Raw genomic sequence first — 25,754 nt, forward strand, 5'->3', positions numbered from 1 at the left:
CTTCTCCCTCCTCTACCCCAGTCCAGCAGCACCTCCCACCAACACCTAGGTCCAGCAGTACCTCTCCCTCTCACCTCCCCCACCACCCAGGTCCAGCAGCACCTCTCCCTCTCACGTTCCCCCACCACCCAGGTCCAGTAGCACCTTTCCCTCTCACCTTCTTCCACCACTCAGGTCCAACAGCATCTCTCCTTCACTTCCCCTTATCATCCAGGTCCAGCAGCATCTGCCCTTCTCCCTCCCTTGTTGAGCAGCACTTCTCCTTCTCACCTCCTCCTACCACCCAGGTCTGGAGCACCTCTCTTTTTCCTTCCTTCTCTCCTGTCTACCTGCCTATCCACCTCTTCAACACTTGGCCGGTAGCGAGAAGTATCTCGGTAAACCAAGAAGTAAAGTTAGGAGAGCCATGGCCAGTGAGAGCAGCACTCCCGAGAGAGGTGGTGGAGAAGAAAACGGTGGCAAAGTTCAAACAAGCATGGGATGAACACAGAGGATCTCTAATCAGAAAATAATGGGTATACATTGAAAGAACTAAGGCCAGTACTGGGCAGGCTTGCACAGAGATCTCCGAGAATCTCGGAGAGAGCGAGACCAGAAGGCTTTGAGCATGCCCAAATGCTCAAGGCCCAGTCCAGCCCAGCTCAGCCAAGAGAGAGGATCTTCGGGCCTCGGCAACAGCATGTCCTGTGCGTTGGTGCTGGTGCCAAATTGGGGTAAGGGATGTTATTTGGGTGCTCGGCGGGGGATGCCAGATTGCAAGGGGGGGGATGCCGGGTCACATGGGGGGGCACTCATAAATCGAGTCAAGCTCGGTTTCCGAGGCACCGATTTTGCAAATGTTTTGCTCGTCTTGCAAAACACTCGCAAACCGGTGCACTCTTAAACCGAGGTTTTACTGTACTGGGCAGGGCTCTGGGTTTCTGGTCCAGAAATATCTAAGAAAATGACCATTTAAACTAAATTAATTTATGGAGCATGTATGATTGGGCAGATTGGATGGACCACTTGGGTTTTAATCTGCCATCATTTACCATGTTACTATGTAATTAGGAAATGCTGTTCACTGCTGGCTTAGATATGAGGTACTTGGGGATGAGCAGCAGGGAAAAGTGCAGGGGAGGGGCACTAGAACTTAATATTATTGGTGGTGCACTGCGGTGTATAACTCCAGAGGATGTCTTGTGTACCTCTGGGAGTACCCATACTGTGTGCTGAGAAACACTAAAGAACCTTAGCTCAATCTATAAGTGACAACCAGTGCTTCTATTAACTGACAATCTTTTGCCAATATAATTAACAAATAGCGATCTGAACAAGGGACTAGAGCATTCTGCAGTGACTTAAACTTAAGATGATCAGCAAGATTATAAGGAAAGTAAATTATAAGATGTGTTTTTTCTATGTTTTTCTAAAACTTCTATTTTCTTGTGTTTCAAAAGTGCAACATTAAACCAAAACAATCTTGCAGTACATGTCAGGCTGATGATATTTTAAAATGAGAATTCTCCCATATTAAGCAAAAAAGAGGCACATCAAATAAATTCCATAAATAATGATAAATTATGGCCATAAAGTCAGGTTGAATAAACGCTATACAAGTTCCTTAGTGGTTATTGGTCAAAGCTACAAACTCAGATAAGAAGAACGGCAGATCTACAGAATTAAGATTGAACTCAGCATAAATAATAATCACAATTCCCTCTCCTTAGCATTAATTTTAGAATGGCATGTTGCCACAAACCTCCAGGTGATATTTCAGTGGCAGCATCTGGATCCATAACCCATATCCTAATAATACCTTACAAATCTAAACCTTAGTCCACAATTAAATCAGCAAGAATAGACACCTTTTTCTTTTCTGAATGAGCACTTCTAAGTACCAATTTTAAATATGAACAATGTGTTGAATCAATAAGTCAGCTGAGCCAGAACAAAATATGGGCTGTAATGCTTGTAGGCCATGCCAATAAATTTGTTTGTACATAGGATTTGAGTTCCCAAACTTACTCCAGCCTATAATCATTTCTATGGGAAGAAACTCCTTCAATATCTTCAGATGTGATGAAATATTATAGTGGTAACCAAAAAAACTCTGTGGAGTGACGATGTTCCTAAATGGACTTTATTTGAAAGTATCAAAGTTCCAAAGGTACACTAAAATCATCCACATAAAATAATTCCATCCACATAAAAGTAAATCATCCACATAAAAGCCTTAAAGGACCTAGTCCACATTATTTTATGTGGATGATTTTAGTGTACCTTTGGAACTTTGATACTTTCAAATAAAGTCCATTTAGGAACATCGTCACTCCACAGAGTTTTTTTGGTTTTCTCTGGATTTTCTTCTTTGTGGATATTTTGGGGTCAATTCCTTTTGTTTTTTATATTATAGTGGTAAACATCAAATTTGTTTAAAATCAGCCATTAAAAAGATTATATAATGGGCTGTTGTACCTCCTCCTTGTTGGCATGTTGCAGATTCCCTACATTTTAAAGTCAGCTTCAGAATGTCATATGGGGGGTCAATGCTCACCACCATCCACTATGCTTAAAGAGTACATTGTTGGGAATACAACATTATGTTATTGAGACTTGGAAAGAGGCAACCTGGGATTTTTTTAATGAATTTATAATTATTGTCATTATAAACAATGTTTTATATTACTGTAGATTGCTTTGGGTATATTCTGTAAGGCATGTAATGAAATTAACAAGTGCCAAACAGAATTCTAAATTCTTATCAGATATCTTGTAGTCTGTTCCATTCTTTCCACTGCTGAGGGGACTTAAGGATTTTTTTGTCAATTTATAATCTTTAGTCTGTAATACAAGCAATTTCTCCTCCAATTTTGGACTATTGTAAAACAGTACTGTATATTTGGGTCTTCCTTAAATATGTGTTGACAAGCATTGCAAATTGTCCAAAATGCTGCGGTTCAACATATCACTCCAGTTTTGCGAGGTCTTCACCAATTACCAATCAATTTAAGAATTAATTTCAAGATACTATGGGCCTGTTTTACAAAGCCAAGCTAGCAGCTTCCGTGCGGCAACAGCCCTGAAGCCCTTTAAATCTCTATGGACTTCGGGGCCGTTACCGCACGGCTTTGTAAAACAGGCCCTATGTTTGATTTATAAAATCTTGAATAATGATGGTCCTGTGAATTTAGCTTCTTTATTCCATTTGTACAAACTCTTATGTCATTTACGGTCTATGGATAAATTGTTATTGGACATTCTCTCTTTCAAACAGGTCAGATTAATTACCTACTCAGACTCTATGCTTTATATTGAATTATATCCCAAGAAAGTGGAATGACCTATCTTTTAAACTGTAGACATCACCAGGTCTCTTAATATTTTGTAAGCAGTAAAGACATTGCCGTTTATGCAAGCTAATTTGATTTAAAAAGTAGTAACTTGAAACAAGAAGTGGTAACTGCTGAGATTTCTCAACGAAGTAACACAACTTTTGGATGATGCTTTATGATGTTATTTTATGTTTTTGTGTTTGATTTTATTATGTATGTTTTATTTAATTGTACTCCACTTAGATAATGCAGACTAGGCTATAAATATTTAAATAAATAAAATTTCCCAGTAGTCCTTTAATACAAGTGAAGTAAAGAAAAACCAAAGACCAAACTCATCAATCTACCACTAAGGAGATTTTCTTGGCACTTATAACATAGACATAAAATTCACATACATGGATCTTTCTTGATTTACACTGGTAGATTTTCATTTCTTCTGTAGGACTGCGAAATGTCTTACCTTGCTTGCATCCAACCCTTGGGCCAGAGGGGTTTCACTTCTGTCTCCAAAAAAGTCTTCAGATAATCCTCAACTGAGTGGTTCTTGCTTGGTTCCAGCTCATAGCACCGTAGCTTGATTGCAACAAGGTTGCACAGCAAAGCCCTATCCAGAGAAAAAAAAATTCCATAAAAAATAAATACTGACCATAGAATACTCAACAAAGAAAGATATTCAAAGAAAGATATTCATTTCAAAGCAAAGGCTTTTGACTTGATATCTAACTAGAACTCTGCAAAAGGCCTGAATAATTCATTTTCTGAACACTACCAAATTCTGAACCAAGTTCTTTACAATTCACAAACACTAGTGCCCTTATATACAAGAACCACTAATGTATTATATTGAAACAATTTACCAAGCATACCACCATATCATTTGACTCTTCATTAAAGAGATTAGGTTCTTACCTTGATAATATCTTTACCAGTAGATAGGGATGGTATGCTGAACCATAGGGTTGTCCATCTGTGCTCGCGAACATACTGCAGAAGATGTCAATCATAGCTTTTCAACTCTTCCTCCTTCATGGTCTGCTGCCCCCTTCAGTTTGTACCAAAGCCAGTTACAGCCCTACAGAAGGCAACAGGAGAATGAGGGGTACTGGGAATTCACTGAAACCAGGGCCTGATCTGCTTAGATGAATTTAAACAGTCGCTGAATTAACAGTAATGTAGTTAAAACATTAGCATGCCTCTGAGAGGAACAATGAATGTAAGAAAATACAAGTTAAGTGAGAAAAATAAACAGCCCGAACATTTATGGAGTTCAACTATTTCTCCCTTGTAAACCTATATACAATCTCTTCATAAGCCAATAGTCTGACTGGCAGTAAAATCTTAGCTATGGAACCGACTATTAAGCTTGAATCAGAAAGCAGGCGCATCAGATAAATTGCTGGGCGGGGGTTCAGCATACCATCCCTAACTAACGCAAAAGATATTATCAAGGTAAGAACCTAATCTCTTTTTTTCAGTGCAATAGGGATGGAATATTGAACCACAGGGACATACCTAAGCAGTTCCCAAAGCCTAGGGTGGGAGAGATGAGCCTGCACATAGTATTGAGGACTTAGAATTCTCCTGTGCTGATACGAACAACTTTAAGAGAGACGACTTCTTAGCTCCATGGAAAATTAAGAACTGAGGCGCCACGAACCTGCTTCGGGTGGGAAGGCACTCGCGCATGCGTGATGCAGGCAGTTTGAAAACTTTCTTAAGTTCTTAAAGTGGCAATGCACTTTTAAAGCTGTCTGTACCGGGGCTCCAAGGATGACATCACCCACATGTGAGAATATGCTGCCTGCCTGTCCTAGGATAAGAGCCTGCACATAATATTGAGTAGTGCTGCCTGATTCAGAGAAAAATATTTTGATTCGATTTACCCTGTTGAATCAGTTTTTCAATTTGATTTGATTCACTTTCAATGACACAGCTTTTTAAATTTAAAAATTTTATTTAACCAAGGCAATATCATGTCAAAAATAGGAACATCAAAACTATAACATAGCTTTAAAATTAGTTAGAAATATGGATTAAATGAATTACATGTTCCAGTTTTTATTTAGAAATATTAGTTTATCAGCTTTGGCTGGCTTCAGACAACTCCGCTGAGCAGCAATTATTTGACCTGCTGCAGAGACTATTCTTTCTGAAGGAACAGAAGTTGCTGGCGAACATAGAAACTTCTGAGTAAGCTGGCTTAGTAAAGGTAACTTCTCTTGTCTGTCATGCCAGTATGTAAATACATCACCACCAGTTTCCAAAGGTTCTTCAAGTTTACAGCATGCAAGCTCTGCATTGCATCTGAGGCTGATTTCACCATTATTGTCTGACATCGATGGAAGTCTAGCTTTAATGGCAGCCACATTGGTATCTTTAACTTTTTTCCAAAAGCTGCGCTTGTGTTGCCAACGAGGTAAATCTGTATCCTGTGTGTGAAGTTGTTCAGGAGTGCTTTCTGGCGCAGTTAGTGTTGCTTGTGGGACGCTCGGTGTTTGCATCTTCAGGATCTCTTGTATAACAAATGCAGTTATATCTGTTACCTCACTATATGCAGACTTGAATCTTGGGTCCAGAAAGCTGCTTAATCTGTAAGAGTTATCATACAAAATGTCTTGAAATCTTTGCAATAAACTCTTCTTCAGTTCTTCTGTGAAGGAACTGATGATCTTTATATTTCTTGACTCGCTATCATCACTACAGCCCTCTCCCTTGTCCCCATCATCATCAGTTCTTATATCCGATTCGCTTGATTCCTTGCCAAACTCGCCAATGGAATTTATCAGGTGTTCAACCATTGGATGAACAACAGACACAGTAAGAAGGGCATGGAATTATAACTGTGATGTCGTCAGCATAACTAAAAAGTTTCACTCTCAATTTTTTCAGTCTATTTCCTTTTTTTCAAAATTCTTTATTTATATTTTAAACTTTTGACATACTTATCAATTAAATAAAGAAAAAATACAATGCAAACAGAAATATTCCTAGCATGTGTTAACTTCTTGGGGAAAGATTAAACAATGAAATAATAAATCACAGAGTATAATTAGTCCTCAATAACTGGATGAGGAGCTGCAGTTAGGCTGAAAAACTACCTCTTTAATAAAGAAAAATAAGATGGAGCTAACAGGTGTCAGATATCCTCTCTGAGCTTATACTTGGTTGTAACAGGTTCACGTAGTAGTTACAGGCAAGAGATAAATCTAGACAGCTGCTGTGGTTCATAGAAAATGTATCGACTATCTTTATAGACCATAACGCATTTACAGGCGTACCTCAAGACAAATGTAGCACCTAACTGCAATGCCTGGGGTCTCAATATGAGAAATCGTTTCCTTCTCTTCAGAATTTCTGTCTGAAACCTTGAAAGGTTCTCTGTGTAGAGGCTCCTGTGAAGTACTGGCAACAGCGCTGGGACCCTCAAAAGGATCCATGGCACTGGCCTCTAGGTACTCGGAGTCTGCTGTCTGGAAAAATTGCGGTCAGCAATCTTGCACACTACCCATAACATTATCTAGGCCAGTGGTCTCAAACTCAAACCATTTGCAGGGCCACATTTTGGTTTTGTAGGTACTTGGAAGGCCTCAGAAAAAAATAGTTAATGTCTTATTAAAGAAATGACAATTTTGCATGAGGTAAAACTCTTTATAGTTTATAAATCTTCCCTTTTGGCTAAATCTTAATAATAATATTGTAATTTATAGATAAAGAGATATGATCAAGAAACTGTTTTATTTTACTTTAGTGATTATGAAAACATACCGAGGGCCTCAAAATATGACCTGGCGGGCCGCATGTTGTCCCTAGGCCACAAGTTTGAGACCCCTTGTCAAACAGCATCTGTCCCTGCTTAGCGTCACTTTAGAGGTCGAATCACCCATCCATTGCCTGATCCAAAGCATATGATAAGCAGAGATAAAAAATACTGTACCCCTGTATCAGAGTGTGTCCGCTACATAATATATTCCTGCCAACACAAGCTGAGGTAGGGGTTCAGAGTCCATTAGGCTCTGAGTTTGTAGCCTAGAATGACAGGCACATACCATGAAGAAAGCCACAGCTGCAGTCTTAATTCTTAAGTCTAGAGCCTCAAACTGCCTCCTGAGGACCATATCCACTCTGCTGTCCTGTGGATCCTTTAAAACCACCATCAATCTATGGAACTAAATGGTTAATTAAATAGTTAAATATGCAACAACAGAACCATTAGAGGAACAACCTAAATTGTAGAAAACATTATTCTTCACTTTCTTAAACCAAGTGATACTAACAGGAGCAAGCCTCAGAAAGCGGAGCAATTCATCTCATAATGGAATTTCTTCCAAGAGAAGAAAATTTTTTTTTACTCCTGATGACATCACAGGCTTGGACCCGTCCTTCCTACCATTATTTAAACTGTCAATTCACTTACTTAAGTACTTTATTAGTAAAATAATTACTTTTTTTATAAATATCTTCTTATTTGATCTAACCTCTTAGACAATTCATCAAATTCTAATATTTTAATACTTCATTAAGTTTCATTGAATTTCTTTACATTTGTTAAAACTCTCGTCACTAATCAATATTAAAAAGGCAAAACTACAATTCAGCTGAACACTCAGGACCGGCAGCAGATGGTACTTTAACTTTTTAAAGTGCATTAATGCTTCAAGTATTTTCAAAAATATTTTCAACAAAGAGCCTCAGTGCTGTAAATGGTTTTCATTTAATGCTGTTTAGCTCAATTCATTATGGCTACTTCATCTTGTAAGAGATTACATTTAGGGGTCCTTTTATCAAGCCGCGCTAGCGGGGTTAGCGCGGACATTTCATCAAGCGCTAATCCCCGCGGCAGGCTAAAAAACTAACGCCTGCTCAATGCAGGTGTTAGCGGCTAGTGCGGCAGGCGGTATTACGCGCGTTAAACCCCTACCGCAGCTTGATAAAAGGACCCCTTAATACTTTCAGCTCAATCCATTTAATGAGCACTTTTCAGCTAATTTCATTCATACTACTTCAATGCTGTAGAGAATTTCCATATCATTCTCATTTCATATCATTTCATTTAGAACTCTCAGCTCATGAGATTTGAAGAATACTTAAAGTGCTTGTGCTTAAGTGCCAGACACTCTCAACTTATTAGATACTACATAAATTGACTTAATACTTCATACTTTCTCTCAAGTTCAAGGTACTTAGCTTATAACTTTGCTCTTTTCTGAAACCGAAGTGGTTGCTTTGTATTTACTGTCTTCCGACAAAGCCTTCGTTTCGCGGAACAAATTTACTGACAGCATTGTGCAGCTAAAGTGAAGTGTTGTTAAAACTTTATCCCTGATGCCTACAGGAATTCATTCCCAGTATTATTTGTATAGTTATTCGTTGTCCTTCGGGTCTTGAGCACCATTTCATTTCACCCTGCACTTCAACCAGCAACTAAATGCACTCATTCATTGCATACACTTTTGTTTAATATCAGTTGTGCTGTGACTCATATATATTAGGAATCTTCCCTTTGTTTCTTTACAAATCTGTCCCATGGAAAGATAATTCTCACAACCAGAACACTGTATGGCATTCATACATGAATTATTAGTTACAAATGTATATGCCTGAGATGGCTCACTTTTTTATGCATACCACGCATGTTTTTAACCAAGAAGATTTTCATACGAGATGATTTTATTAATGTTGTACATTAATGATGGCATTTTATACATTGTCTTTTATATATTCCTTTATTGATATATGCATGTCTTTTAGCACTTTGGTTTTCAGTATTCATATGTTTTTCACGCATCTATTTATGTATATATGAATGTCTCCTAGAACCTTGGTTTAACACATCTTTTTGTGTACACATGTCTTAGAATTTTGGGTTTTAGTATGCATGAACTTTTAAATTATGTTTCTATTTTAATTATGTTTCATTTTAATGTGTCATTATTTATATCCAAGTTTCCAAGTTTATTATATAATTTGATTAATCGCCTATCACAATTTCTAGGCGATGTACAGTTTACATAAATAATCAAATATAGGAAACAGAACAGACAGACAATATTCAGATCAAATTAAAATACTAAATACAAACATTTCTATACATATTTTCATATTTGAATTTCTAATGTTTTTATCAGTGTCCCCTGATGCTTGCGTGTCAACCACGCCTAAACTTGGATCCTAATTGGGACTATAACTAGGAATAAAGCATTTTCAAATAAAGTATTACCCTTTGGTTGAATAGACGTCCACCTTGCCTTTTATTGGATTGCTTTGGACTTTAAGGCTGGGTGTTCTTCTTCCCTATGCTTGCAGGAAATTATGTGGCTATAACACTACAGTAGACCACGGAACCAGTGGCGTAGTGAGTGTGAGAGGCACCTGGGGCGGTGGTGCCCCCTTCCCCGATCCTACCTGCCGCGAGGTCCCCCTTCTCTTCCCCCGTACCTCTAGTTGAAGTTACTTGCAGCGGTTAACAATGTGCTCCTCGCGACCCCATCAGCTCTGCCTCTGATGTCACTTCCTATGTGTGGCACCCAGACAGGACAGCCAATGGGATCGAGAAGAGCATGCTTACCACCATGAACAACAACTTCAACTAGAGGTAGGGGGGAAGGGGGCACGTGCATAGAGGAATGGGAAGAGCTGGGGGGGCGGAGAGGTGCTGGTGCCTCCACCAACATGGTGCCAGGGCAGACCACCCCCCTCCCTTTGCTACTTCCCTGCAGGTACCATAAGTTGATTGACAAGAACACTAGGCCCATACAAACAGCAACTGGTGAAGTCACAGTTTATAGAAGACCAAGTGGTAATTTCAACCACAACCAAAGGACATAGCAAGTGCGGCCAAATGGGCAAATGGCCAAATGTTGCAAGATGTGTCCACACAATGTAGCCCTAGAGGAACTTCAGATACAAGAATGGGTGAAGATAAGGGGACAACAGACATCCTCGGACTGTGGTACCAATAATGTTGTTTACATTATCCAATGTCTGTGTAATCTATTATACACAGGACAGACCACTAGAAGTATTAGAACACAAATAGGGGAGCATTTGAGCAGAATTAAGATGGGTGTTCTATCAGCCCTCTTGGTCCAACATTTGGCAGAAAAGAAATATCTTATTGAGGTTTTGTGGTTTTCCATCTTAGATATGCCCAGACTCAATAGAGGAGGAGATATGGCACGCACTCTATGAAGTAGAAAACAACGTTGTGTTTATAATCTTAAAACCCTTGCTCCGGGAGGACTGAACAATGAGTCGAATGGCAAGCATTTTTGTGATCACAGGTTTTGACAGTTCATCACTGGCAGCTGTTATCACTCCACACATCATCATGTTAACATCATGACGTTCTTAGTTTTTAAAATGCCTTGATGGCTTCGCTAGTTAAAGTTTTTTAAGTGGAAAGAAATCATACAGTCTGAAGCTCGAATGGCAGGTACCCCCCTTTATATTGCCAGTAAGAATTTTGTTTGTTTAGCCTTGAAAAATTTATACAAATTTTGTTTTTATTTGTAGTAGTTCGGGTAAAAGAAGAAATAACTTCACCATCTGTTCATGCATAGCACAAGAAGATACAAGAATCCTTAGACCTAGAAGCCAAAGCTCTACCAGGCACCCTGTAAACTACACAAAACAACCTACACAAGACAGAAACTCAACAGCTTCAAACCAATTTCCATTGGCGACCTAAAAAGTACAACAATCTCCTTACACCCCACATCAATCCTGGACCCATGCCCATCCACCACACTTCTAACCACCAGCGAATCTTTCCTGAACTCCATCTTACATCTAATTAACGAGTCCCTACAATCAGGCATAATACCACAGAGCTGGAAATCTGCTGTAGTAAGACCACCCTTAAAAAAACCCACCATGGACCCGGACAATCCAAGCAGCTACAGACCAGTCTCAAATCTCCCATTTATCTCAAAAATACTAGAAAAGATAGTACTCACATAACTACGAGAATTCGTGGAAACAAACGCCACCCTATCCAATTTCCAATCAGGATTCTGGAAGCACCACAGCACAGAAACGGTGCTTCTAGACATCGTAGATGACTGCTTGAAAATCCTTGATGAGGGGAAAGATGCACTGCTGATTCTGCTAGACCTGAGTGCTGCCTTCGACACTATCGATCATTCAATCCTCCTATCCAGACTATATAGCAGGGTTGTCCAACCTGCGGCCCCGTGAAGTATTTTGTGCAGCCTCGGTCGAGGGCGATGCAGTGTTTTCCTCTGCTGCCCCCGGGTGTTTACCGTCTTTCAGGCTCCCTCCTCTGTCTTGCTGCAGCATTTGTGCGGCCCCATAAACATTTTTTTTGGTCAATGTGGCCCAGGGAAGCCAAAAGGTTGGACACCTCTTCTCCATAGGAATCCGTGATGTCGCACTGACATGGTTTTCCTCCTTCTTAAACAAAAGGTCTCAGAAAGTACTATTGGAACCCTCCTTATCATAATCAAAACCTCTCGACTACAGAGTGCCCCAGGGTGCATTATTATCCCCACTCCTCTTCAACTTATATGTCAAACCAGTACTTGACATCACAAAATAATACCAAATCAAAATACACTCTTACGCAGACGACATATAGCTCTACCTTCCCCTAGGTCAACACCAAGATGCACAAATAAAAAAAACTTCACTGCAAATAAACTAAAACTCAATGCATCTAAAACTGAACTTCTCTGAATACATAAGGACACCCCCGCTCATCTCTCTCCCGGGGAAATGACACCCTTACAGCCAAAGACAACGTCCGCAGCCTAGGAGTGATTCTCGACTCAAACCTATTGCTCTCAGACCATGTATTAAAATTAGTGTCATCTTTCTTCTATTTCTCAGAAAACAATTTCGCCCAGCTACTATACGCGTTTGTACTATCCCGCTTAGATTACTGCAATGCTCTACTAGTGGGCTTACCTGCAAAAACACTCTCCCGTCTCCAAGGTGTGCAAAACGCCGCTATCCGACTCCTAAAAAAACTTGGTCTTCTGCAACCATGTCATCTCTGCACTAACATCCATGCACTGGCTTCCTATCCAAAAACAATGTGCCTTTAAATCCTTGGTATTAGCTTTTAAGACTTTCCACAAAATGGCGCCAAACTACACAGCAACTAAACTACAAATTTATGTCCCCAACCGATCAATGAGATCCCAAACAGAAAAGCGGCTGGTCCTGCCACCTGGCCGCTCACTCATGTCTGAGACATCCCGAAGACACTTATATTCTCACTACATACCCAGAATGTGGCACATCATCCCCCCATCTATTGGAACTTCAGAAAAGCCGTGAAAACCTTCCTCTTTACAAACCCAGCACCTTGAAGACCCACGTCGACATCCCTGACGGATGGATCTCAAAGACATGACCAAAAACTCCAAATGGAATCTCACAAATACTCTCATGCCACCGCAAATATAACCTGAATTACTACTACATTCTCTGACAACAAACATGCACCCACTTACTAAGAAAGCTATCTTACCTCCATGTGACATCTACACTGAATGTGCTGAAAGTAATTCCACCCCAGTCAGAATTTTATGTCTGCATGTTATGTTGATATTTGTCTGTACTGTAAATGCTGTAGAGCCTATATTTCTCACCTAAGTATGTCCTAACCGTACTATGAATGTACCCTTGTTACCTGTTCTGGGCTCCTTTGGGAGGACGGGCTAAATAAATGATTAAATACATAAAGAAATACGTATCTAATATACGCACTTAACCTGCTTTTTGGGATTCCTTGAAAAAGATTTCAAAACATGGTTCACCTTAGGACCTGTAAGCACATTCACTCAATAGTCACTTTAATATGGAGAGATATTAATTACTACACTGTGATACTCAAATTAATCAAATGCCTTCTATAATCACAGTTCAAAATGCAATAATATTATATTTAATTAAGAACTGTGAAAACCTCAGACCCAAAACCCATGACTGGTGATAACACCAAACTGGGGTTCATTGGGGGACCATCGTCGTTTTTCACTGTCCCCTTACCATCCAATAAAATTTGTGTGAAAAAATAAAAATAAAATAATAAAAAAAACTTATCTGTATCGGATGGTGTGATCTCTATAATGATCCTCAGCGGTGAATAAATTAACTCGTGCTCATAGTGAACTAAAAACAACCTCTATTACTCCTCCATAATGCGTCCTTGTCCCCCCGACTCGAGTTTCGAGGATTGTCTTCTTCAGGGAAGGACTCTGTTACCGGCTCCACATTTCGGCTTGGGACCGAGAGCAGGGCAAAAGCACATTCACTCAAGCATCAGAGATTAAGTGTTTATTCATTATCACTTCTCTTTTGGTGGTTATTAAAATAAATTAGCACATTTCCAGCATATATGCAATAACTGGGTGGTGGGTCTCGTTATAAGGATTTCGATCCCTGGCAGGGCTATACAATACTGAGCATATGTCAATATAACATTGATTATTAAATAACTAGTGTTTAAGCTCGTTACATTAACGGGTGCTAGAATATATGCCTGTCTGTCTTTCTTTATTTATGCCTTTCTCCCTGCTCCTGTCTCTTTCTTCCTTTCTTTCTGTCTCTCTCCCTCCTGCTATTTTTCTCTCTCTCTCTCCCTGGCACCCTTTGTCTGTCTGTCTTTCTTTCTTTCTGTCTGTCTCTCCCCCCCCCCCCCCCCCCCACTTTCCTTTGCAGAAGCAGCAGCGGTATTTCCCTTCCCCTCCAGGTCCCTGCTGAAGCAGTAGCAGCATTTTCCCCCACCCCCCATTCCCTTCTCCCCCCCCCCACTTTCCTTTGCAGAAGCAGCAGTGATATTTCCCTTCCCCTCCAGATCCCTGTGAAGTAGTAGCAGCATTTTCCCCCACCGCCCCATTCCCTTCTCTCCCCCCCCCACACTTTCCTTTGCAGAAGCAGCAGCGGTATTTCCCTTCCCCTCCAGGTCCCTGCTGAAGCAGTAGCAGCATTTTCCCCCATCCCCTTCTTTTACCGTGAGCTGTCCTGCTCCGTTCGGCCCCCTCCCCCTTCCCTTCCCGTGGGCTGGCCTGCAAATTTCAAAGTACCGGCGGCTCTTCTCACGATCCCCGTGGTGGCTGATCCTCCTGTAAAGAGCAGCCTGCGATGGTGTCCGGCTTTAGCAAACCTCGCAGGCCGCTCTCCAACTCAGTAGCACGTTCCCTCTGACGTGATCCCGTGCGTCAGAGGGAACGTGCTACCGAGGGTGGAGAGCGGCCTGCGAGGTTCGCTAAAGCCGGACACCATCGCAAGCTGCTCTTTAGAGGTGGATCAGCAGCAGCAGCAGTGGCGGCGGCGGCAGCGAAGAGTTAGGGCGGGAGGTGTGTTCCCTGCTGAGGACGCGGCAGGGAGAGAGCTTGCCTGGCTTCCATGGCGAGTGAGGGCGGGAGTGGCCAAAATGTTCCCTGCCGCTGGATTGGCTGCCACGGATCAGAAATCACAGCGGCAGGGATCACGAAATTTCAAGAACGCATGCACACTCTAGGGTTTTATTATATAGGATAGAGATCATTTGTATATAATAATCAGAAATTTTTACTGGCTTCTCAACTCCAGAAAAGCTGTTTGATCCTGGTTAATGTAATGCTGCTTATTTATGTGCCTAATTCAAAACAACAATAAAAAAAGATAACTGCAACAGCAAATAGCCCACTGCAGACACTACCATATGATGATGTTACATACCTGACTGTTTCATTCCAACAGAATTTCTTTCTCGGCCCCATGACTCTCTTGCCTGGTTTCTCATCATCGTCGTCCTCAGATCCATTCTTTTCCCGTTCCTCCTCAGCCTGCATCCTAAATACAAAGCAAAGAATGTGCAAAACAGCAGAATATATATGCACAAGTTCATTAGATAGTCGTATACCAATAGGGACTAAAGAAAAATAACAACCCATGGAAAATGAGTAGACGGTGAATATAGGAATTTTGTTATAGAAACATAGAAAGATGACGGCAGATAAGGGCCATAGCCCATCAAGTCTGCCCACACTATTTACCCACCCTCTTAAGTCTACTGACTCCCTAAAGAATAATTGTAATTATACTGTCACTCTACTGACCCGCTCATTCAGTCCTAGTGACCCTATCCCTTGGCATGACCTCGTAGGGATCCCACATAGGTATCCCATTTGTTCTTGAAGTCTGAGATGCTGCGTGCTTCGACCACCTGCACTGGAAGCTAGTTCCAATGCTCAATCACTCTCTCCGTGAAGAAGTATATACAGCAAGTTATGGTTAGGAGGACTAGAAGGCACGGTATTGAAATGGTTTCATTCATTCTTGAGGGATCGTAAATTTGTGGTCAAAAATAGAAATAAATTATCTTCTGTGTTATCAATGAACAAAGGAGTACTCCCGGGATCTGCCCTGTCAGCTTTACTGTTTAACATTTATGTTGCATCATTAAGAAAAATATTAGGATTGAAAGTATACTAACGAATTTATGCAGATGATATACAATTTTTTTTTCCTGTGTTGACAGGAATAGCACAGTTACTTACTGTTAACAGGTGTTATCCGGGGACAGCAGGCAGATACTTTCACATATGGGTGATATCATCCATGGAGCCTGATACAGACAGTTTGACAAGTGAACTGTCACTAAGCTGAAAAACTTTGCGATAGCCCGCACCGCGCATGCGCGAGTGCCTTCCTGCCTGATGCCAGCTTGAGCCCCTCAGTTCTTTAAGCAACTAAAAAAGCCAGTCAGGGGCATTGAATGTTGCTACTCTCTGGGTTTTTGCCAGGTACTAGAGATCTAGATTGGTCACCATGGGGACAGGCTACTGGGCTTGATGGATCATTGGTCTGGCTCAGTAGGGCTATTCTTATGTTCTAGGTGGGTGGGATGTGAGAATATCTGCCTGCTGTCCCCAGATAACACCTGTTATGGTAAGTAACTGTGCTTTATCCTAGGACAAGCAAGCAGCATATTCTCACATAAGAGACTCCCTAGCTTAATGTAATGGGATGGAGGAAGAGTTGGTCAGGTAAGAGAATAAAAATTATAATACTGCTTGGCCGAAGTAACCATCGCATCTGGAAAGAATTCCAGAGAATAAAGAGAGATGAACTTGTGAACTGAGGACCAAGTAGCTGCTTTGCATATATCAGCAATGTAAGTGGAACGTAATAAAGCAACTAAAGTTGCATAGCCCAGATCCCATGAGTTGTTATAAGATCTCTGAATTGCAGCCCATCCTGAACATAGCATAAAGAAATTCAGACTGCAAGCCATGTGGAAATAGATCTTTTGGTGGCTCAACCTGTTAGTATGAAAAGAGGTGAGCAGTTGAAGTGATGCTCTATAACAGTGGTTCCCAACCCTGTCTTGGTGGAACACCAGGCCAATTGGGTTTTCAGGATAGCCCTAATATGCATGGAGCAGATTTGCATGCCTGTCACTTCCATTATATGTAAATCGCTCTCATGCATATTTATTAGGGCTAGCTTGAAAACCCGATTGGCCTGGTGGTCCTCCAGGACAGGGTTGGGAACCACTGCTCTATAAGACTGAGACCTTTGTAAGTAAAAAGCAAAGGCCCGTTTACAGTAGAAGGTATGAAGACCTGACTGGCAGAATGAGAAATAGATTTCAGAAAGAAAACTAGTGACACAATGAATTGATGGGAATGAAAATCCGAGACTACCCTTGGAAAAGTACAGAGAAACACCTTATCATGGTAAAAAACTGAAAAGGTGTGTCGGACACCAAGGTGTGAAACTGTCACAGAAGTCAAAAGTGGTGGAGATAAAAAAAAAATTCTACTTCCTAAGGGAGGAAGTTAAGAAGAGCATAGGTCATTGATTGAAATGGAGGCTGTAAGATTCCAAACCAGTAGAGGAGGTTTGAGAAATGGTCTGATATTGACAAGTGCTTTCATAAACTGTCAACTAGAAGATGAATAATCAGAATGAACAGTAAAATAAACATGGAAGACCGTGAGATGAAGTCTAACTAAAGTGATTTTAAGCCATAAGTTGGTAAGCGGAAAAAATATTTCAACACTGAAGATATGGAGGATAAGCATCTTGATGATGAATACCTTACTATGTTGAAGACCATATTTTGCTGAAACACTGCCATGAAGGGATTCCTGGTGACATAGAAACATGACAGCAGATAAAGGCCAAATGGCCCATCTAGTCTGCCCATCCACAGTAACCATTATCTCTTTCTGTCTCTGAGAGATCCCACGTGCCTATCCCAGGCACTCTTGAATTCAGATACAGTCTCTGTTTCCACCACCGCTTTCGGGAGACTGTTCTACGCATCTAACACCCTTTCCGTAAAAAAGTATTTCCTCAGATTACTCCGAAGCCTATCACCTCTTAACTTCATCTATGCCCTCTCATCAGCATCCTATGCCTGATCAGCATCAGATGAGTTCATCCCAAATAGAAGTGTCAGATAAGACAATTGTGGAATGGGATGTAACAGAAGCTTCCACTCTGCATGAGAAGAAAGGACAAGATCTAGAAGGATTTTAGATCCTTAACATAATGTCTGAAACAGGATAGGACTATCTGAGGAGTCTCAGAAAGAGAGAAAATGTGGTGCAAAACCAAGGAGGTGAGCATCTACTTTTTTGTGGAAGAAATCAGCTGAGGTTGTCAGCAAGAGTATTTGTTACTTCAAGACCAGGTTTAGAAATATGTTTCAAGCAATTGAGCAGTTCAAGGTCTTCTTGGCCTTCTGACAGAAAACCTGATACTGTCATGCTTGATTATGTGGTAGAATGCAAGCTGATTGCTCATGCATAGTAAGAGGAGTTGACTAAATATACTGTGATGAAAAGACTTGAGAGTATTCCAACTAGCTTAAGTCTCAACATATGTATATAAACGTCTGCTCTTGGCAGGACAGGCTCATGTGTTTATACTGTCCAGGTGAAGTTTGCAAGAGCATCTGAAGCAGCAGCCATTTGGAAAGATTGGATGAAGTCTGCCCCCACTGAAGAGAGTAACATAGCGACGAAAGTGGCTGTGAAAAAAGGGGTAAAAACTGGAGACCATTTAGATGCCAGAGACTACTGGGTAGTTCAAAAATGAAGTCTTGTGAAGAAAGTAATATGGACTGAAGATGCCATGTGATCCAAGAGTCCCATCAGTTGTCTAGCTGAAGATGAAATACTTGACTGGAAAATTGAAACAAGTGGTCCTATTGTGCTGAAGTAGCAAGGCCCTGAGTATAATTATGTCAAGCAGGGCTGTTATGAAGTGCAATGGTTGAGATGATTAAAAGCTGAGATGTGAAAAAGCTAATAGCATCCCTGAGGAGAGGAATCCAATAGTAGCCAATTGAGAAAAGGGAAAAAATGGCTCGGCACTAAAGTTGCTGACATCAGAACGCTGCTCTGATGAAGCCTCCTGGAGGAGGCCAGGCTGACGGTCAGAATTGTGTATTCAAACTGTTGGTGGTTCATCAGTCAATGCAGTTGTAGATCCCAAAGGTCAGGTGAACAAAGACCGAACATCTAGAACCACTAATGCTAACAGATAGGTTGAGGAAGTAGCAGAGAGAAATCTACTATGTTCGTCAGAGGCAAATGAAAAAAGACTGAGCATATTAGAAGGAGCTGCTATGTGAATTTTCTGAGGCTGCTGCTAGATTTACTGGTTTTGCAGCAAGAGCCCAGTCTTGCCTGTTACTCAAATAGAAAGGAAACTTGTGTTATTCAAAGTATTCAAATTCCTTCCATATTGAAATGTAACATGGTCACCTTGAGAAAGAGAGATTCCCAGCAACTAGATATCTCAGAGCCCACAACATAGCAGATACTATAGATAAGCAGCAGAAGTTGACCTTAATATGCAAACATCCAATCTATGAATTTGATACTATAGAAAGATGCTCCGGAGAAATATACTGGTTAGAGACGGATAATTTCCTTATGAGTTGCTTTAGAGAAAGGAAGAAATTGGAAAAACAAAATCCTGTTCGCCATCATAAATTTTTGATAATAGCGACGAAGTTATTAAGGTACTAGGATTGTGTAGATTTGAATACATGACCTTTGGAAGAGAGAAGCAGTGCCTTTAACTACTGAGCCATATGTGCTTCCTTGCAAAAACGTATGTAGGTCCACAGAGAGAAATCTTGCCTGTTATGCAAAAAGAAAATGAAGCAATGTTCCAAACATGTAGGAACACAGCAAGTGAGTCAGTAAGAGCTTTAAACTTAAAGCAGAAATGTGCTGAGCTCATCATATATCCAGAAAAGAAAAGATCTATTGAAGAAGATCTGGTCCTGGGAAGCAATTCCTTGCAACGACAGTTCTAAAGGAATACTGGAAGAGTCAGGCATAGGTAAAGCCAAAGCAAAGCCTGAATAAAAATTAAAAAGTCCAGTCTGAGTAAAAATAGGATGATCTCAGTATCGATCCGATGAAGAAGATGACGAGGATTGATGAGAATCTCTTATTCACTTAAGCACATGAGAAACAATGCAATGGAGAAGAGCATGTTGATGAGAAGAACAAGAATGTCTGTGGGACCAATGTTGGTTAATTGCTGAACTTTACTAATAAAATGAGTAGTGTCTTTTATGTATGATTGGGCTTTCATTACATGGGGTTGTAAAAAGTGGTCAATGAACCGCAATAAAGGTTCCAATATAGTCCCTCTGAGGGAGACAATAAGTCTCCCTGGGGGGTTATGAATGGATTTATGGATTTTAGGAACCGTATAAAAATCAGGGGTCTGGGGTGTTCACAAGCTAAATATCTACTTTTATTCTTTGTGATATACCTACTGGCATGAACTATATCCCTTATGATTATTTTCAGATCTTCTGTGGGGACTGTAGTTTCTCAGGTCTCCTAGTTGCTGGTTCACTTCATCATGATATTGGGTGCAATTCATGACCACCATTGAACCCCCTCTGTCCGCAGGTTTTATTATAATTTGTTCATTAGATTGTAAACTCAATAAAGCAGAAGATTCCTCCCAAGATAAATTGACAAAACAAGGAGCTTGATTCTTGTGTTCTAGTTCTTTTACTATAAGAACATAAGAAGTTGCCTCCGCTGGGTCAGACCAGAGGTCCATAGCGCCCAGCAGCCCGCTCCCGCGGCGGCCCATCAGGTCCATGACCTGTAAACTGATTTTTGTCTGAAACCCTTCATTCCCCTTTTCCCTTCTATCTATTAACCTTCATAGTCCTATCTCTATCTGTATCCCTCAATCCCCGAGTCATTCAGAAATTTATCTAATCCCTCTTTAAAACCCCGTAATGTACTCTGTCTTATCACATCCTCCAGAAGCGCATGTTCTATATCTCTTAAATCTAGATTTTGGAATGTGGGGATCCACGGGGAATCCAGGTTGAGTGAGGCCATATGATGGAATCATCCGATTGGGTAGTGGTTTCAGGAAAAAATTATTTGATTTGCAATGAGTGTATAATACGTGATATATCACAGCGGGCTTGAAAATCATTGTGACGACAGCTGGAACAAAGGAGAGGCCTTTATTTAAGACCCAGAGTTGTTCTGGTTTCAAAGCTACCCCAGAAATATTTGTAACCATTTTGTTAGTGAAGTTAACCAACATTGGTCCCACAGACATCCTTGTTTCTTTAGACGTAGATGCTTTATATAGCAACATACCCCAGGTTTAAGAAGCACAAATAGTACATCAGACTTTGCAACAAAGGAACGATTCCACCAGAGTCCCCACAGAATTTATCATGTCATTGACAAATTTGGTTCTAAATAAAAATTATTTTAAATTTAATGGCAATTTTTATCAACAATGCCAGGGGATTGCCATGGGGACTGTAGCAGCCCCCAGCATTGCCAATTTGTATATGAGCCAATTTGAGGAACAGTTTTTATATTCTTCTTTTTTTCTTCAGCACGTTAAAAATATGGACATGTTTTATAGGCGATATCTTTTTGATATGGTCAGGCTCTCTAGAGGACCTTCATAAATTTTTCATCTGGCTTAACACCCTACATAGCCACATACAATTTACTCAAACGTGGCATTTTGAAAAAATTACTTTTCTGGATATTGTTGTAACAAAATCAGAAAACAGTCTTATCTTTACAGTTCATCATAAAAATACAGAAAATAATCTTCAATATATCAGTTGTCATCCATATGGTTTAAAAAGCTCTTCCCATAAGAAATTCTTAAGGATATACACATCCATGCATGATTTTTACAGGGAGTCTAAACTACTGACCTCAAAATTGCATGCTAGGGGCTACCCTTCTAAGGTTATACATAAAGCATTCTTATGAGCCAAATTTGCGAATAGAGATCTCCTTTTGAGGAAGACCACGCAGGAAAATTCAAATAAACACAAGTGTGTACTTGTCTTTTTCTACTCAAGCCCAGAGAATTGCCCAAAGTATACACAAACATTGGGAAATCTTACAACTCCATTCTGTTTTTCAGGAACACCTATGCATAGCTTTCACCCGAGGGAAAAATCTTTCAGACAAACTAGTAAGATCCAGATTCAAGGACAATACGGATCTTACAATTATAGAGGGTCATAAGGCATGCGGGCATTGCTCTTGCTGTGACACTACTATAACTGGGATGGCTTGGATTCATCCCTACACTAAACAGCAATATACCTTCAGAAAATCGACCTCGTGTGATTCCATGTTTCTGGTGTATGTCGTCTCTGCCCTTGTGGCCAATTGTATGTGGGGAGCACAACACGGACAGCTAGAGTGAGAATGATAGAACACTGTAGTTGTTTAAAAACAAAGAAACAAAACGCTCCTATGGTGGCGCACAGTATAGAGAAAGGACGTTTATCTGAACACATGCATTGGTTTATTATAGATCAAGTTGCTCAGGACTTTGATGGGGATTGGAAATAATTTTTTGTTTTTCCAGAGAACAATTCTGGATCTACACCCTGCGTTCATTTATGCCATACGGCATGAATGAATCAGTAGAATGGCGAATTTCAGGTGTCGACCTTTAGTACAAATTACTCGCAGAGAATTTCATGTTCATAAGTCATCACGTTTGACTCTGGAAGAGGCGTTCCTGTGGACACTTCCTGGTTTTAAATGCGGTTACATTCAGTTGTTCTTTAGTCAAGGCACTTTGGAGATGGTGGTTTTTTGATGGCAGTGGGTTGAACTTCTGAGCTTGCCCCTGAGGAAGGACATGAAACATAGAGTCTCTGTAGGGTATTCAGCTAAGGCACACTAGATTATTTGAACATCTGACATCATCTCCCGATAAGTTGAAGCAACGTTTTGATTGATAGTTGCTATTTTTTCTATTTATTCTATTAAGGAATCACAGTGACACTATATATTAAATGTTTTAAAAGTTTTTCATTGCAGAGGGCACTTTTTTGAAAAAAGTAAACATGTTGGTGATTAAAAATGATGCTTTTGGGTAAAGCCCACAGTGTACTTTAAGTGCACGTTGCCTGTGGGATATACCCGGGTGAAAACCTAAAACAACAAGGTTATTTCCCAGAAACTGATATTCACCTCCTTTGTTTAATTAAACTTAGCTAAGCTTGAAGTGCCGTGGGCAAGCTAAGAAAACTTGGGAGTTGGTCTTTGCTGAGGATATTGAAATTTTTGGACACCTTCTTACATTTAGAAAAGGTTTTGTTTGTAAATCTTTATTCATTTTCATCTCTTACAACAAGTGTATAATAATCAATCAAAATAATTTTTACAAACCACTTGACAATCTTACTTATAATCATTAAAGTATAAAAGAATCCCTTCCCACACACCCCACCCATTAACAATAAATCAATTATCAAATATCATATTTCCCAATCCCACCCCACCTATATCTTATATAATAACAAGGTGTTTAAGGTGTCTGATCATTAGAATATGTAATCAATGGCCCCCAAATCTTTTTAAAATTACCTTCTCCATTTTATAAATATGACAAACTGAATTCTACCAAAAGGTATAATTAAGTTTAGTATAATTCTTCCAATTTCCAGTAAAATGTTGAATGGCAACCCCCGTCAGTATTAATAAAAGTTTATTATTATTTGCTGAAATTGGACTCTTAAATCTCATAGATGTACCAAATAATATAGTATCATATGAAAGGGCAACATGATTTTCTAACAATTAATTAATTTGGGACCAAATTAACTTCCAAAAAGCATTTATATAGGGACAGAAAAAAATTAAATGATCTAAAGTCCCAGCTTCTAAACTACAATGCCAGCATCTATTAGACCTAGAGCTATCCAACTTCTGTAAACGAACACCTTCTTACATTTAGAAAAGGTTTTGATTAAATTAACCTTGATGCACATCATGAAGAAGAGACAACCTGTGAAGCTGGGGAGTGGTGATGTAGATAAGTGGTCTGCATTGACTGACTTGATGCTGTAGAGACCTGAAGCATGCACCAGTACTATAGGCTCAACAGCCGGTACCATCGGTGCAGCAGGTTGTCTTGGTATGGCTGACCTCGATGAGGATGCACACCGTGAAGGAGAAACAACCTGTGAAGCTAGGGAGCAGTGGCGTCGTTATTTGGTCTGCATCAAGGGATTCTATGCTTTAGAGACCTGTAACGCTTGTTGGAAAGTGGATGGCCTCTTAGCTGGCATCACCGATGCCAGAATGTCTTGCGATGCCGATATTGATGTTAATGTCGATGCTTTCAACGCCAAAGGCTGCGAAAACCTGGCACCATCCATGCTCGCATCGAGGAACTGTTCTTGACATAAAAAAAAGGGTACAGAAGAAATGATTTTAAAGAAGTAATTTAAAGAGGTGTTACAGAAGAAATCCATCAACCTTTGAAAAAGGCCAGCAAACAAAAAACCATAATTACAAGCCGTCGCCACGAACGGAAGAGGTCTTTGACGGAAAAGTTCTCTTACTTTTTTTTTAGAAAACCCACCAAAAATAAAACTGAATTACTAAACTTTAAAGAAAAAACATAGAATAGAAAATAAAAAACGCGAAACGGAAAGGCAACAAAAAACTGAACAAAGTTCAGCAAAAAAAAACTTCGCTCCGTGGAAAATGAAAAACTGAGGGGCTCGAGCTGGCATCAGGCAGAAAGGCACTTGCGCATGTTCTGTGTGGGCAGTCACAAAGTTTTTTAACTTAAAGTGACAATTCACTTATCAAAATGTCCCTACCGGGCTCTGTGGATGACGTCGCCCATGTGTGAGAATATGCTGCTTGCTTGACCTAGGATAATGATTATGTAGTTGAAAAATTGTCAAAGTGTATGGAAAAATTTGAAAATTGGATGAATGAGAACAAATTAGTGTTGAATTTGCAAAAAACTGAAGTTATGTTTATTGGATAAGATGAAAGGCTATTACAAGTTCCAAGAGGTGAAATTGCATGATGTGAAACTTCCGATACTGACACACGAGATTGTTGGGGGTCTTTCTTGACTATGCAAGAACATGTGCTTCAGGTTATTAAGGGAGCATATTTTTTCACTTACGAACCCTAACACGAATAAAACCAATGCTGTTTGGCTCTGATTTTTAAACTGTAGTGCAGAGCCTTGTGATTTATAAGATAGATTTTTGCGATGCATTGTTAGGAATTGCAAAATCTAGGGTACGGGCCTTACAAATAATTCAAAATATGGCAATTGATTATTGCAGGAGTATTGTGGTATGAACAAATTTCTCCCGTGTTAAAACTATGAGTTTTTAAAATATATTCTTTAAGTGTTGTAAAATCAGTATTAATATTAATTTCTAATACTTAATACCAAGTCTGAACAAGCAGATCAAGGTAGTTTACACAATTAGTAGTACTGTATATACTCAAATATAAACTGGGAATTTTGGCCAAAAAATGGGGATCCCAGTTTATATTCGGGCCAGCGCCCTCTCCCAGAATTATAGCAGGCCGTCGCCAGGCTCTTCATCCTGCCCCCCCCTCCCTGTCCTGTCCGTCATACCTCCTATGCCAATCCCTGGTCGTCCAGAGGTGTAGCGGGCAGGAGCGAGCTTTCCATGCTCCTGCCCCGCTGCTAACCCGGTCAGTCGGTGGCTGCCATGGCGAGATCAGGTTTCTTCAGCCGCTGAGCGACACCAAGCAGGAGCGCGCTTTGATGCTCCTGCTGGGCGCTGAGCAGCTTCCTGACTGGCTCCCGTGAGAATTTGCGGGAGCCAGTCAGGAAGCCGATCAGTGCCAAGTAGCAGTGCCAAAGTGCGCTCCTGCTCAGTGCCGCTCAGCGGCTGAAGAAACCCGATCTCACAGCAGCCACCAATCGACCAGGATAGCAGTGGGGCAGAAGCATGGAAAGCTTGCTCCTGCCTGCTGCACCTCTGGACCACCAAGGATCAGCAGAGGAGGTATGAGAATAGGGCAGGGAGGGAAGGGGTTGGGTGCAGTGCCTGGCAGGGCACTTGAATATTAAGCCGCCTGACTTATATTCGAGTTAACCATATTTTTTCCCCCCCCCCCCTCCTTTTTGGGGTGAAAATGG

At 40.5% G+C, this 25,754-nt stretch overlaps 1 protein-coding gene across 3 annotated transcripts in view; it reads right to left on the reverse strand.

Moving 5' to 3' along the window:
- Positions 1–25,754, reverse strand: part of UBN2 (ubinuclein 2) — a 264,565-nt gene that overhangs the window by 72,254 nt on the left and 166,557 nt on the right. For all 3 annotated transcript variants that reach the window (XM_033935206.1, XM_033935205.1, XM_033935204.1), the window contains exons 9-10: positions 15,006–15,119; positions 3,778–3,921 (exon numbers count right to left, since the gene is read on the reverse strand). In XM_033935206.1, coding sequence (XP_033791097.1) covers positions 3,778–3,921; positions 15,006–15,119 — 258 coding nt within the window. The remainder of the gene's footprint in view (positions 1–3,777; positions 3,922–15,005; positions 15,120–25,754) is intronic.

This window comes from Geotrypetes seraphini, chromosome 2, assembly GCF_902459505.1.
Source record: "Geotrypetes seraphini chromosome 2, aGeoSer1.1, whole genome shotgun sequence".
Classification (NCBI taxonomy): Eukaryota; Metazoa; Chordata; class Amphibia; order Gymnophiona; family Dermophiidae; genus Geotrypetes; species Geotrypetes seraphini.